Source organism: Geotrypetes seraphini, chromosome 9 (assembly GCF_902459505.1).
Source record: "Geotrypetes seraphini chromosome 9, aGeoSer1.1, whole genome shotgun sequence".
Lineage (NCBI taxonomy): Eukaryota > Metazoa > Chordata > Amphibia > Gymnophiona > Dermophiidae > Geotrypetes > Geotrypetes seraphini.
Genome location: NC_047092.1, coordinates 69,433,671 through 69,449,384, shown reverse-complemented (window position 1 = coordinate 69,449,384; position 15,714 = coordinate 69,433,671). Strand labels below are relative to the sequence as shown.

The 15,714-nt window shown below is 48.2% G+C and overlaps 2 protein-coding genes across 6 annotated transcripts in view; one reads left to right on the top strand and one right to left on the bottom strand.

Moving 5' to 3' along the window:
* The window catches only part of ATP23 (ATP23 metallopeptidase and ATP synthase assembly factor homolog), a 48,975-nt gene extending 34,066 nt beyond the window's left edge, over positions 1 to 14,909 (bottom strand). Inside the window, exons 1-2 of one of the 3 annotated variants that reach the window (XM_033957904.1) lie at positions 14,694 to 14,909; positions 11,677 to 11,845 (exon numbers count right to left, since the gene is read on the bottom strand). In XM_033957904.1, coding sequence (XP_033813795.1) covers positions 11,677 to 11,827 — 151 coding nt within the window. In that variant the 5' untranslated portion in view covers positions 11,828 to 11,845; positions 14,694 to 14,909. Of the gene's footprint in view, positions 1 to 11,676; positions 11,846 to 14,693 lie in introns of those variants that run through there. The other 2 variants (XM_033957905.1, XM_033957902.1) reach the window with 2 other exon arrangements.
* A 146-nt stretch (positions 14,910 to 15,055) lies between these two features.
* RPAP3 (RNA polymerase II associated protein 3) overlaps positions 15,056 to 15,714 on the top strand; it is a 150,484-nt gene continuing 149,825 nt past the window's right edge. The window contains exon 1 of one of the 3 annotated variants that reach the window (XM_033957900.1): positions 15,056 to 15,164. The gene's annotated coding sequence lies outside the window, so the exon portion shown is untranslated. The remainder of the gene's footprint in view (positions 15,165 to 15,714) is intronic. The other 2 variants (XM_033957901.1, XM_033957899.1) reach the window with 2 other exon arrangements.

The following is a 15,714-nucleotide window of genomic DNA, read 5'->3' as shown; positions in this document are numbered from 1 at the left end:
TCTGATCCATTCACACTGACCCCCATGGAGCGAAAGGCAGGTATAGCTATCAGCTTGTAATCTCCCTGGGAATGCCCAGGCTAATTTCTTGTTGTAAACTACCTAGAACTGAAAGGTATTGACGGGATAGAAGCCATTAATGTAATGTAAATAAACTTCCTGGCCTACATAAAAATCTGAAATCACGTTCGGCAGAAGGAAGAAACAGTATGGAGAACAATTCCCGAGTCAGTTATCCCTAGAAAGGGCTCTCTATATGAAAGAACCTGAAGCTCTGAAATACACCGTGCAGAGAAAATAGCCACTAGAAAAACAAATCTTTATTGTCAGATCCAAAAGTGTCAACAACAACACACTCCTAATTTGCCAAACAAATCCTAAACTAGAAAAAACAAGGAAGGCAACCAAGTCACATCAAGGTCTGTGAGGGGGAAGCTCAAAGTGCCTAACTTGGCTCACAACTTGCAAACCAAATATAGTGTAATATGTCAAAGAACATGTCACATTATATGATGTTATAGGGCGCTCTCAGTGTGAACCCTCAGTGATAGGAGCACAGCTCCGACACTTCACTTCTGGGCCAAGGCCATAAGCCTCCACCCGCACACCATCATCGAGCGCCCTGTGTGTGCAGAAATCAAACCAATCAACAATCAAAGTGAGTAAATGAAACTCAACACAAGCAACCTGAGCGACCCCCACACAAACCCTGCCAGCCAAACCCCCTCAAAAAACTCACGCAAAATCACAAACAAAGTCAAAAACCATACCAAAAAGTGAAAAACATGTCCAAAAGAAACAATACTTATCCAAAACTGTCACACAAACGGAAAAACCGCGCCAGGAGGAGAGGTTCAACCGCGCTGGTTTCGGGAGGAGCCCTTCTTCAGGAACCTGGCCTCCAACAGAACACGAGCAGAGAGGAAGGCTGGAGGGCGGTGTAGCATCCTTCAGCATTTCAAAAGGGGCTTCTACAAGATCCTGCAGAACAATATTAAGATTCCACATAGGAAAAAGCTATCTCAAAAAGGAGGATGCAAGCGAAGCGCCCCTCTGAGAAATCTGGCAACATCTGGATGAGCCGTCAACAAACTGGAACAACTGTATACTCAAAAACAGAAAAGACCTTCCACTTGAACTTTAAGGAAGGCTACTGCCAAACCCTTATCTAAACCTGCCTGAATGAAAGCCAGAACCATCAGAATGGGAGTCCTCACCGAATTTACTTGCTCTTTGGTACACCACTGCTTTAAAGCCTTCCATGCTTTGTAATAAGAAGCCATAATAGAGGGTTTCTTGGACTTCAAAAGTGTTGAGATGACATCAGAATATCCCCGCTTTAGCAAGGCTGAGCGCTCAAGAGCCATGCTGAAAGACCAAAGTATTGTGGGTTCTCCATGGGAACTAGACACTGACTGAGTAGGATGCAATGAAGAGAGAGCTTTAGCTTCCTGTCTTGTTGAAGATGGACCATGGATGGCGAGGCCAGTTCGGAGCTACTAGGATCATCAATCTTGGATGTGAAATCCTGTGGATAACCCGACAAACCAAAGGCCATGGAGGGATCAGTTAAAAGGAACTTGTGAGCTGGCAAGTGCTGAAGTAATGAGTCTAGGTCCAAGCTTCCTTTGACTGAAGAAGTGCCTGGTTTTCAAGTTCTTGGATGAAGCCATCAAGTCCATCTGTGGCTCGTCCCAGCACTATAAGATGGAATGCTCCTTGGAAGAGAGACCATTCTCCAGTATCCAGGATCTGTCAACTGATGAAGTTTGCTTGCACACTGCCAACTCTGGCCATGTGTGCTGTGGAGAGTGCCAGAAGATGCACCTCTGCTCTTCGGAACAGCATTTGAGCTTCCTGGCCTAAGGGAACACTTCTTGTGCTCCCTTGTCAATTCACAATTGTCGTTGGCTGAAAACACTTGCACCGCTTTCCCTTCCAGAGTGCTCTGTAGAGTTTTTAATGCCAGACATATGGACCAAAGTTCCAGAGGATTGATAGACCAATGCTTCTGAGATGAAGTTCACTGCCCCTGAATGGAGCGATCCTCGCAATGAGCACCCTAACCCGCTAGGCTGACATCTGTCATGAGAGTGATCCACTCCATGATCCGAAGAGGCTTGCCCTGCCTGAAAGCCTCCCCCTGAATCCACCAGTGCAGACTGCTGCAAGCTGGCTCCATCCAGAGGAGTGGCATCTGAAGGGGATGACACTGTGAGGACCATCGAGAGAGGATTGACTCCTGCAGAGAACACGTGTGCTCTGGCCCAGGGCATTCTTCCAAGGAGGCTGCCATGGACCCTAACATCTTCAAATAATGCCAGGTCATGGGAACTTGGAGTGCCAGGAAATCCATGATCTGTTTCTGTGTGGCTGGGGAAGAAAAATGTGATCATGTAGCATGTTGAACTGAACACCCATATATTCCAAAGTCTGCGACAGCATCAGCTGACTCTTCTTGAAGTTGACAATCCAGCCCAAGTGCTGCAGCAGAAACACCATTGTCTCTATCGCTCGCTTGCACTCCTGTTGATAAGGAGCCCAGATTAACCAGTCATCCAGATAAGGATGGACCCGCACACCCATCCTGTGGAGGAAGGCCACTACCATGACTTTTGTGAAAGTGCGGGGAACAGTCACTAGCCCAAAGAGCAGAGCTAAGAACTGGAAATGTTGCCAACGAACATGAAAACATAGAAAACTGCGATGATCCAGGAAGATCAGAATATAGAGGTAAGCTTCTGTGAGATCCAAAGACGCCAGAAACTAGAAAAATAGGAATATGCAAGTAGGCCTCTGTCAGATCTAAAGAGGCTAGGAACTCTCCCGGGGTTACTGCCGCTATGACAGATCAAACCGTCAAACTGTCTCCAAGCACAAGTGCAGAACTGAGTGCTGCATTTACGTGAGTAAGGTCCAGAATGGGTCTCCAATCATTGGAGTCTTTCTTTGGCACAATATTTCCATGAGCCACATCCCTGAGTATTTCCCTGAGCCAAAGTCTTCGGGCAGCATAGGTTCTATAGCCTGAATATCAAGCAACCTTCTCACAGTGGCTTGTACCTTGTTTGCCTTTTTTGGGCTGCTATTGGCAAGGTTGACTACCCAGCCCAGCAACTGCAGAAACTTCACCACCCGAGCCGTGACCCGGGTGCTCTCCTATAACGACTTCACACCTTACAGGACCTACAGCAACAAGAGGGCATCCGTTGAAACTCAGGGGTGGGAGATTTCATAGCAACACTAGGAAGTATTTCTTCACTGAAAGGGTGGTTTATCGTTGGAATGATCTTCCACTTCAGGTAATTGAGGCAAGCAACGTGCTCGATTTAAAAAAAAAATGGGATAAGCATGTGGGTTCACTTCGTGGAAGTGCTTAGGGGGGAGGGTCCTTAGAGTGGGCAGACTTGTTGGGCCAGTGGCCCTTTTCTGCCGTCATATTCTATGTTTCTATGAATCAACCAATTGGCTAGGTAGGGATGAACTAGAATGCCCTCTTTTCGTAACGTCGCCACGACAACCACCAGCATCTTGGTGAATGTCCGCGGAGCTGTGGCCAGACCAAAGGGAAGTGCACAGAACTGATAATGTTTCCCCAAGATTGCAAAGCGCAGGAAGCGATGATAGGAGGCCCAAATAGGAATGTGCAAATAGGTTTCGGTCAGATCTAGAGAGGTCAGAAACTCCCCTGGCTGAACCGCCAGAATCACAGACCACAGTTTCCATGCAGAAGGAAGGCAATTGAAGAGCCCTGTTGATCCCCCTGCAAATCCAGGATGGGCCTAAAAGTCCCTTCTTTCTTTGGCACCACAAAGTAAATCGAGTACCAACCTGTGCCCTACTCCTGCGGGGGAACTGGAACCACCGTGTGCAGATCTAACAATCTTTGAAGGGTCTGACGAAAAGCCTGCTGCTTCCACACCACCTGCAAGGGAGAAACGAGAAAACGGTCTGGCAAGGAACGGACAAACTCTAGAGCATAACCGTCCCGAATCACCTCCAGAACCCACTGATCGGACGTGATGTCTGCCCACTTTGGGTAAAAATCCTTCAGCTGGGCACCCACCGGAACCAAGATGGCAAGGAGTCATTGGGCAGGACGGGTAGCAGGGGACCCGGCGGGGATGCTAACTGTACCCTGGCGGGCCCCACAAAGGATTGCATGCGCTGGAAGAACCTGCCTCTAGAGAGCCCAGGAGACTGAAAAGAGGTAGCTCCTCGACTGGGGTGGAAGCGGCGGAAATCATCCCCACGCCTACGAGCAGCCCCACCTCGAGCCAGCCGCCTGGGCCTAACCTCAGGCAAACGAGGCACTTTAGAATCAGTGAGAGTCTGAACCAACTTGTCCAGGTCCTCACCAAACAAGAAAGATCCTTTAAAAGGAAACATTGTCAACTTAGGTTTGGACACCGAATCCGCCGACCCAGTGTGAAGCCACATGGTACGGCGAGCTGCCATTGCAAACGCCAACGACTTGGCAGAAGCTTGCAAGAGGTCATACATGGCATCTGAAAGATAAGCAGCACCCAATTCAATCTTTGCCACCTCGTGCTTGAGCAATTCCCAATCCTCAGATTTACTGTCAAGCACATGCTCGGCTCAGCAAAAACACGCCCGAGCCACCAGCCCACCATACATTGCCACCTGGACCGCCAGAGTTGTCACATCAAAACTGTTTAAGAAGGGACTCCAACTTAAGCACCTCAGGGTCCTTCAAGACCACACCGCCCTTAACAGGCACTGTATGCCTCTTAGAGATGGCTGAGACCACCTTGTCTACCACAGGCGACTTTAGAGTGTCCCTATCCCCTTGTCTTCAAAGTACAAAACTGAGGAGACCTGAAGAACTAGCTCAAGAAGCTCTTCCCGTTGAAAAATGCGCATCACAGACACATCTTCACCAGCAGGGGGGGTGCTTGAATCCGACCCCCCAAGAGGATCCTTGAAATCTCCCCAAGGGTCCAGGTCCTCATCAATAACATCTTGCTCCTCTGTGCACAAATCCTCATCCCAAGACATCCTCGGGCACTTGGATGAAACAGGAGTAGAGGGGGCAAAACCGCCGCTGCCTGGGGCCACACCAGGAAAGACATCGAGGGCAACTCCCCTCCCCACCGAAGTGGACACAGAACTCTAGTCACCAGCACATAAGCTTTACAAAGTGCTAACATAAATTCAAGGGGAAAAACCCCCGGTGGCCCCAAGTGACAACCTGCCCCAGCAGGGGACCCTGCCATACATTGCCCCTGTATTTCCAGAACAGGGGAAAGGTCACCTTCGGTAACAGAAATGAAAAAGGAGGTTCCTGCCAAAATTGGACCTGAAACCACCAAAATCAGAGCTCTTACAGCCTGTCTGAAAAGTCTGGGACCTTCCTGATGCAGAGCCAAGGAACCCACTGACACAAAAAGGGAATCCCCAGACGCTCCAGCAGTAAGGGAATCCTTCGAGAGGTACATGCGGCGGAGTGTCCTGGCCGCCAGCAACCGCTGCTGACGAGACTCCCCCGCCGCTCCGGCCTGCACAACGCTTGCACAGGCAGGCCGTGAGTACCTCTCGCCTGGAGCACAATGAGCATTTTTTCCCCCCTAAAAGTGCTCATTGTACTAAAAAATACCCTCGCTGTAATAAAAGTACAGGTTAGATGAGAACCCCCTCCCCCCCAATACAAATGGCAGTTTTAAGGGGAATCGAGTCCTTTAGACCAGCACACCTCAGGATTTTTTTTTCTCACTTAGTCAGAACAAACTCCACGGCTCTCAAAGCTGGAGGGCTAACCAACCAGAGGGCCAGGCTGCCGGCTGGGGCATCTCTACAAAATTGAGGGGAGGTGAAGAAAGGTGGGGGTGAAGGACCCAGCACGAGACCTGCCGAGTTTAACACCCCGAGGTCAGACAGATCCCCAAACAGGAGCCATCCAAGCTCTATCCGGCACAAAAGGGGAACCCAGGAGTCCAAAACAAAATACCAACAGTACTACGAGGGGAACCGAATTAGTCTTCCTACCTGCTTTAATGGAGACTGAGGAAGACTGGATTGCAAGAGGGGAAGCTATCCTGATATACAGATTTGTTCTCAGTCTCCACCTGCTGGTAGCAGTGAGGTATACACCCCATTTGTAAGGACTACAGTGGTTCCTTGGAATCAGAACGCCCCAGAACTTGAACATTTTGGAATCTGAACCTTTTTTTGTAGTAAATTTTGCCCCAGAATCCAAACTCTGCTTTGGAATCCGAACATCCTGCACATTGTATGTGTGTGTTTCTGTCCCTAAAATCCAGTGTATTTACTGTTAAAATTTGAGTTTGTGGGACCCAGGAACGGATTAATCTAGTTTCCATTATTTTCAATGGGGAAAATTGTCTTGGAATTTGAACGTTTTGGAACTCGAATGGGGTTCTGGAGCGGATTAAGTTCGGATTCCAAGGCATCACTGTATACCAGTCTACCAGGCGATACAGAGACCCGATTTTGAGATACCCCCGCCCCCTCCCCCGAGGCTATAACAGCCTTATTCACTGTGACCTGTGCTGGCAGTAGAGTAACTGGTGTAACGTAACATAACTTTATTCTTCTATACTGCCACAATCAAATGAATTCTAGGTGGTTTACACAAAAGAGAAACCGGACAATCAGCGAAACACAAAATATTAATGGAGTAAAATACAAGGAGGGTCACAGAAAAAAATCCGGAGTGGATTCCTTCTGCATACGGCTCACAACGATGGGGAGATAACCCACTTGTCCAGAATGACACATCTATTGCACTGGAATTAGGATTTTAAGATACCCCCAAACCCCTGATTTTGCTCATAGGCTGTGCTGTGAATGTGCTGCAGCCTGCCTCTGTTCTAAGAAGTAGCTGGAACTGGGTAAATAATTACTGTCTCAATCAGTCCTCCAAATGATGAGATCTTCATGCTGCCAGTCGGACTGATCCTCAACCCCCACAGAACCACATACACGAAGAGGGAGATGCGGAATTGCAGCCAGCACCCTGAAGAGCCCCGCTGAACCCTGCGGGTGCCTAGCAGCCTGTGCTCAAGACCCTGCGATTCAGTGGTGAGCTATACTTCTAGAGGAATGGACCCCCGAGCACCACAAAGATTCTGCACGCTGGCCAAACAGGTCCCCAAGGGATTAAACTGCCAGCTGAAGACCAGAGTCTGCTTTTCTTTACACAGGCAGAGCCCTCTAGAGAAGGAGCAGGTGTTGAAACCCTGGAATGGATTCCTTCTGCAAAGCTTGCGAGCATGGGGAGAATACCCCTACAGCCCAGAATGACACACCTATTGCACTAGAAAACATTTTATGCTTTTGAGAGTAAGATTGGTACAGGATAATCAGAATTAAATTGCTGCTACAAAAAATAGCATAGCTTAATAGGTTGGTATCTCAATACTTAAAATCTGAGGGAAGAGAAAGCCCTTAAGCAACAGAACCTCTTTTTACAACAATTTGTTTTTAAAGGGTTTATTTCTGCACCTTTTTCTGGGGTTCCAGTTTGAGATGCCAGGGAGGCAAGGCTAGTGTTAAACATACTAGGGCCCAGGGACAGAAATTTGGGATAGCTTAGACCCCGATGTACAAAAGGTTTCCTTACAAGGAAACTCTACTGCTAATGCTTATAAAGGGTTCTCGGTGGATGCTACCGATTGTTGTAGCAGCCACTAAGAATTCTATGCTAAACGCATTAAAAGAAGCTCATTGGTATCCTAATGAGAACTCTGTGCGATGCACAAGGAAATGTATTGTTTCCTGAGCAAACTTTACCGGCAGGGTCTGAGCTGTCGTAGTCTTACTTTCCTTTCAGTGCCTGGGCACTGACAGGAAAGTAAGACTAAGACAGTCGGGTCAAGAATTAGCAGGGTCTGCTAATAAAAGCCCCTGATGCCCACTTAAAAAAAAATCCCTCCCATGCAGGGACAGAAATTAAATCTGCTCCCACTGGAATCGAATCTGTCCCCATAAACTTCAGAAGTAGTTATTTCATTTGATTATGCTACTGAATTAGAGGCTCTGGAGAACCATTTACAAATAAGCAAAGACACTGTATTCATTTGAAATATTAAATGGAAAAAACACATACTTTGTAAATGGGTCTCTGCCAGAGCCTCTAATGTAAGTATAAATTCTCCAGCTGATGAGGACCCTCAAAGTATGCCAGCTGAAAACTTCCTCTGAAGGTGACCAAAAATCCCTTTTATCAAGCTTGGCAGGCAGCAACAATGTCCCTAAGCCACAGATGCTGGCACCTCAGTGGCTCAAGGATGCCAGTGACTACTGTGCTTGGTAGAAGGGACTTCCGGTCATCTTTGGAGGAGGTCCTCAGCTGGCAGTGCTTGGAGATCCCCATCAGCTACAGCAAGGGTCAGCAAGTATTTCAAACTCTAGAGAAATAAAAAGAGAAATGCGGAGACGGGGCCAAATTTTTTCCCCATGTCATTCTCTAGTTTCATTCCATCTTCAGTCTACATCCATAACCATATTTTCACCCACTATAATCATTATCCTCTGCTCATTCATTTCCCTGTGAACCCCTTCCTCTTCTTATGTAAGAAAAGGAAAAATATTTTTTCAGCTACATCACAAATATGATGTGCCAAGACATCCACATATGATATGTTGTATGTCCTTAATACAAAGTTCATTCCGTCATCTTCCACTTATTTCAGAAGTAAGACAAAACAATTATATCTGGTAATCCATTCATTTATTCATCCTTAATAATGCAGAAATACTAGCATGCCCCAACGGGACCCGTTTCGCACACACTGGGCTTTTTCAAGGGTTCACAGTAGGTGCTCTTTCTTCAGCATAATCACTTTCCTGGGGCTAGGTCTGCAGAAAAAGCCCAGTGTGGGCGAAATGGGTCCCGTTGGGGCATGCTAGTATTTCTGCATTATTAAGGATGTCTTGGCACATCATATTTGTGATGTAGCTGAAAAAATATTTTTCCTTTTCTTACATAAGTGAGGTGAAGTTTTGGATTTAATACAGTTTGAAGAACCCCACTTTCATCTTCATACAACCTTTAGTAACCCCTTCCTCTTCCACATGGTGCCACCATTACCCCCATGCCGCATCTCTCCCAACCTTCCTTCCACCACCATGGCCAACATTCCTCCCCTTGCATCTCTTCTCTCTCCATAACATCCAATATTTCTCTCTCCCTCCCTCCTCTCCAACACGACCAACAATTTTCCCACTTTCTTCCTTTCCCCATGTATACCATCTCTATTTCCCTCCTGCTCCATGCATCAATGTCCAACAATCCTCCCTTTCTCTTCCCTCCACACTGAAAACATCTTATCCTCCCTTCCCACCCATCTAGCCCATGCAGCATTTCACTTACCCTCCCATCCACCACCCCAGCCCATGCAGCATCTGTTTCCCTCCCTCCCCACCTTTCCGGCCCATGCAGCTTCTATGTTTCCCTCCCACTTCCCAACCCCAACAGCATCTGTTTCCCTCCCTCCCCCCAAAGTCCATGCGGCATCCCTGTTTGCCACCAACTGCGATCCTTACTTGCTGCTGGCGGCTGACCCAGAGTGCTTTTCTCTGAGCCAATCAGGGCCTTAGGATGCACTAGAAAGGGGAAGGCCAAGGCTCACCATTTTGAAGAGGCAGGCCTGCTGGCATTAGGGAATAGGCATCCCTACAGTAGCCCAAATTTTCAACATAAAGATATGGATGGTCTCCTGGATCTGTGGCTGGAGGAAGTGGGTATCCCACCTGCCTTTTTTTTTTAAGTATAGGGGGTCAGGGTGGGGGCATTGGTTGGTCCCAGCCTGACAACTTTTTTTTTTAATGGGCACAGATAGTTATGTGCCCCTCCCTACCCTGATCTACAGAGATGTAGGACTCCTTGAAGCTGCTGCAGCTCAGCTGTTCAGGGCTTCCCCTGTCAGCTCAGATGATAAGAGGCTGAACCGGAAGGGGAAGCCTGAAGAGCCGAGCAGCGGGGAAGCCTTGCAGTTCAGTTGATCAGGGCAGGGAGAGTTTGAACCTGACAGGGAGAAGCTGTGCTAGCGCTTGCTCTTCTGAACAAGCACCAGGTACAGTTCCAACTAGAGAGCTGCACGGGAACGGGGACGACGGGGATCCCGCGGGTTCCCCCTTTGGGTCGCAGGATCCCGTGGGGACGCTTCAATACTCCAGCTGCTGTAAGAAGGTAATTTAGATTCGCGGCTACAGGGCAGGGAGGTTTGTTGGACCGGGCCTGTTCTGTTGTCAGTCAGGCGGGGAAGTGCCACAAAGGTAAGGGGCAGGGAGGGAGAAAGGGAGGAAAGGTGGAGTGGAGAGGAAAAGACGCTTAAGGTAAAACTGAGGGGGGAGAAGGACGCTGAAAGCACTGGGGAAGACAAAGAGGTGGAGAAGGACGCTGAAAGGACATGGGGAAGATGAGGGGAAGGACGACGCTGAAAGCCCATGGGAAGACAAAGGGGGGAGGACGCTGAAAGCCCATGGGAAGACAAAAGGGTGGAGAAGGATGCTGAAAGGACATGGGGAAGACTGGGGGGAGAAGGACGCTGAAAGGACATGGGGAAGACTGGGGGGAGGAGAAGGACGCTGAAAGGACATGGGGAAGACGGGGGGAGAAGGACGCTGAAAGGACATGGGGAAGACAGAGGAGGGAGAAGGACACTGAAAGGACATGGGAAGACAGAGAGGGGAGAAGGACACTGAAAGCACATGGGGAAGACAGAGGGGGGAGAAGGACGCTGACAGGACATGGGGAAGACGGAGGGGGGGAAGGACGCTGAAAGGACATGGGGAAGACAGAGGGGGGAGAAGGACACTGAAAGCACATGGGGAAGACAGAGTGGGGAGAAGACGCTGGTAGGGAAGATGAGAGAGATGCCAGACTATGGGGGGAGCGGAGGGAAGAAGATGGGTACCAGACCAATTTGGAAGGGGGGAGAAAGGGAGAGGCACAGTAACAGAGCAAATGGAAGACGCAGAGAGAAGAGAGACAGTGGATGGAAGGAATTGAATGAAAACACGAGGAAAGCAGAAACCAGGCAACTACAGGAAAAAAATTATATTTCTTTTTTTTTTTTTTTTTGCTTTAGGATAAAGTAGTATATTAGTTGTATTGATAAAAATTTATAAACATTAGAGGCTCTGGTAGAAACCCGTTTACAAAGTATGTATTCTTCCCAATTAATATTTCCAAATTAATAAAGTCTTTTTGCTTATTTGTAAATGGGTTTCTACCAGAGCCTTTAATTCAGTAGCATAATTAAATGAAATAACTATTTCTGTAGTTTATAGGGACGGGTGGGGACAGAGGGATTCCTCGCGGGGACGGGTGGGGACGGAAGGGATTCCTCACGGGGACGGGTGGGATTCCTCACAGGGACGGGTGGGACTTTGGCGGGGACGGGTGGGATTTCTGTCACCGTGCAACTCTCTAGTTCCAACCCCTTCTACCAATGAGTCTCCACACAAATAGAATGCATATAATTTTCATGCCATTGTGCTGAGAAATGCCAGTAAAAAAACCCCCAAACACTCCCACCATGGTATTTTTTTTTGTGGTGTCAGAGCTTTGTGCATCCTGCCCTTAGAGACCCCCTTGTAGCATAAGGACCCAGAACTACTGACCTTTTACACCCCTTACCCCGAACTTAAGAGAGAAACTCAAGAAGATTTTTCAGATCTCGCACTTACTTGTATCCAAGGCCACTTTGAGCATGATCTGACATTTATTGTGGAAAGTAAAGAGACTCTGTCTCATGAAACTCTTTTTCCGAGACTTGTCTTGCCTCTCAGGGAAGAACTGGTAACCATAATCTTCTTCATCCTGTTTCGTCTGATCCATGAATTCCGAGTTATCCTCCTGTTAGAAACCCAGGGCATAAAAACAACCCCTGTAATATGCACCATTCTGGCAGCCCAAAGCCAGGACATACTGTGCATAATCGAGTGAGAGAAGCTGAACTAAAATGCTGGTTCAACGTGTCGGGGCACAAAGTACATTGAAAAATTTAGGCCTAGAGCGCGACTCTGAAAGCTAACTTCACAGCGATTGTTGGAGTGGGCTTGATAATGGCAACAGCAACCAATACCACCCATTTGATACAAAACTACTCACCAGAAAAGGGAAAAGGACATGACTTAGGTAGGTTGTTTGCATTTGAGATGGTGATTTAAGGCAGGACACACAATGCACCAACAGCATGGTAAAAAATACCGTGGTGGGAGCATTTTTTATTTTTTTTTACTGGTAATGATCCACACAATATTATGCAAATTATATGCATGCTATTCGTGTGGAGAATCACCAGTAAAGGGGGAGGAACTGTGCCCAGCACTTGCTTGGAAGAACGAGTGCTATGCATAGCTTCCCTGACAGACTCAAGCTTTCCTTGCCCCGATCAACAGAGCTGCAGGACTCCCTGAAGCGGCCAGCAGCTTCAGGCTTCCTCTGCCGCTCAGATGTTTGGGGCTTCCCCTACCAGCTCAGCCACTATCAACGGAGCCGGTAGGGGAAGTCCCAAAGCTGTCAGCAGCTTCAGAGAGTCCTGCAGCTCTGTTGATCGGGGAAGAGAAAACAGCATTTAAAAAAAATGGTACATAACATCTGTGCCCATTAAAAATAAAAAGGTTGGGCCGGAACCTACATACCCCTCTGATGCCACAACCCCCACCACCCCCTGTACTTTTATTAAACAAAAAATACAGCAGGAGGGATACCCACTGTCACAGGTTCAAGACACCCCCGCACCATTTTGTGGAAAAAGATTGGCAGGAGGGATGCATCAGGAAGGGAAAGGCCTGCCATTTTGAGAGATGGCCCTGCTGGCAGGAGGTAGTGGGAATCCCTCCTGCCAAACCTTTTCAATAAAAAGATTAAGGTGGGGGGAGGTCAAATGGGTGTGGATGTCCTGTAGAGCTCGGCAGGAGGGGACTGGCGTTGGGGACCTCTATCTGCAGGGTTGGCTGTCATTGCCTTACTTTCCTGTCAGTGCCCGAGACAATCAGCATTTAGGCACTGAGAGTGAAGAAGTCCTCTTTGAACTGCAGCACATTCAGATTTGTGACTAGTCGTGCAAGCATTGAAAGGCAGTGACATAGGATTTGTTTACAGTTCTTTATAAAGGAGGTCAGATACTGAACAGACTACTAGATAAGGGGTTCTGTTTGCTTTAAACAGTTTTTTTTTGTTTACATAGTGAAATGAACCCAAAATAACAACCAAGTGAATTAATTAAATGACTTGTTACACTATTAAATCATTCTTCACTCCAGTTTAAACTGAAAGGTGTCTCTGTCTTAATGAAAGAGAATACCATGTATATGCGAATATAAGCTGAAATTTTTGGGCCAAAAAATGGGGGTCTCAGCTTATATTCAGGTCAGCGCCAACCCAACCCCCTCCCAGACCTGTTGCAGGCTTCCGCAGGGTCTGCTGTAAGACCTAATGGGCCAGGACAGGAGGGATCCCTCCCACCTCCTGTCCTGGCTGACTGTGACAACTTTTACCTCCCTCATGCTTCCCCTGCGTACTTTTACCTCCCTTATGCTTCCTCTGTGTACCTTTCAATTTCTTGGTGATTTAGTGGTGGGGCGGGAAAGGAGGGATCCTTCTCGCCTCCTGTCCCAGCCAACTGTGACAAATTTTACTTCCCTCCCCCCTTCTCTGCGTACCTTTCAATTCCCTGGTGGTCCAACGGTGAACCGAGGCAGGAGTGATCTTCCTTCGCTCCTGCCCCGTGCACAGCCACTCTCTGAATGGTGGGGAGGCGAGAGGATGGTAAAAGCTGGCCGGGACAGGAGGTGGGATGGATCCCTCCTGTCCCGACCCATCACTGGACCACCAGGTCTTACAGCAGCCCAAAGGAGGCCAGCAAGGCATCGGGAGGGGGAGAGTACAGGGTAGGAAGGGAGGGGAGCTGGGTGCAGAGCCTGGCAGTGCAGGGCATTTGAATATTAACATCCCCCCCTGATTTATATTCAAGTCAATCTTTTTTCCTTTTTTATGAAGGGAAAATATTACTTTGATTTATATTCGGGTCAGCTTATATTAGGGTATATATGGTACTTTCACTAGGGGATGACACCAGCAATGTTTTTTGATAAGCTAATGCAAACAAGCCATAGAACAGGCTATTGGTGCAGAATGCAATTGCTTTTATTTAACAATAGTGATGGTTGATATTAGTAGTTTACACAATTTAAGAAATGATGTATGTGTGTGGGGGGGAGGTTGTGTAAGAGTAAATAAGTAGGTTAGGATTCATGCAAAACTGAAGTAACCTCACTGGCAAGGGGATACGCTTTAGAACTCTCCAACCCAATGTTTGTCCATAGCTTAGAGATTTCTGCCAGCCAGAGAAGGATCTCAGGAGCAGCATATAATCTTTCCAAGTAATCAATTGTCCAGTTTGTTCAAGACTGATCTATAGTGCCTGATTGCCTCCTTTTGTAAGGGGCATCACAACCTGCTAATAGTTCATAGCCTGTGGGAGTGAAAGATTTGTGTCAATTGTTCCCTTGCCACTAGCTCTTCCAAGGAACATCCTACAATTAGAGTCGGATTAAGGGTAGGCTTGGTGGACACATGCCCTGAGAATGGGACCGAGGAGATCATGGGAGCCCGATACAATGTTCCAGAGGGACCCGAGGTCTGACATCTCACACCTATTTCCCAGCATCGCCCGACGTTTCCCCCCTGTACCACTCACCCTCTGATCCACGAAAACAATGTCCAACTGCAGCAACTCCTATTGGCCGCTTCGAATATTTCTCTGCCTCGTTTGAGGTTGTGTCGGGGAGGCGGGACTAGAACGCGGAAGAGAGAAAGCTCCGTCCCCTTTTTTTTTCTTAAAAGAAAATCGTTAGGATGGACGCCTTCTCCCTCCCGCCGGCAGGCCCACCTCTTCAAAATGGCCGGCCTTCCCTTCCCGGTGCATTCTGGGATGCACTGGGAAGGGGGGGGACCTACGGCCCTGATTAGCCCAGGTGCCTAGAGCCCCCTCCCAGGAAGGAGGGGCCATAGGCACCTGAACCAATTAGAGCCTTAGGCTCCTCCCAATTAATCCTAGGACGCACCGGCAAGGGGAAGGCCGGCCATTTTGAAGAGGCGGGCCTGCTGGCGGGAGGGAGTGGGTATCCTTCCTACCGATTTGAGAAAAAAAAATCCCAAAACAAAACAGGTACGGGGTATCAGGGGTTCATGTCCTGGCCTGGCGGGAGGGCTCCCCCTTTATTTTTTTTAATAGGCGTAGCTGTTGTGTGTGTGTGTAATACATGCTCAACAACTGCGCCCGTTAAAATAAATAAAAAAAAAGCTGGTTTAGCTGATCGGGAATCCCCGATTAGCTGAACCGGCAGGAATCCCCGAAGCCGGTGCGGAAAGTGACCTCTTTAGACCGGAAGGTGGGGAGAAGGGAGGGAAACATCGGTCTGTGCCGGGGAGAAGGACAAGAAATGCTAGAGGTCCGTTCGCCCCGAACTAATCTTCTAGACAGGCATTGAAAAACCTCATATGTAATCGAAAACCCTTTTCCAGGATGCGCTCAGCTGGTTCGGAATGTCATCTTTAAGCAGGGACTCACCCGAGTTGCGCTGGGCAGTGATGGGGAGGAGATCCGAGGATTGGTAGCCTCTTTTTGGTTAGAAGAGCTTGTGGCTTGGGGGAAGGGGTTTGTACTGAGGCCGCCGCCGGTGTGTACTATATAAGGAGTTCCAGGGGGGGCAGTTCTA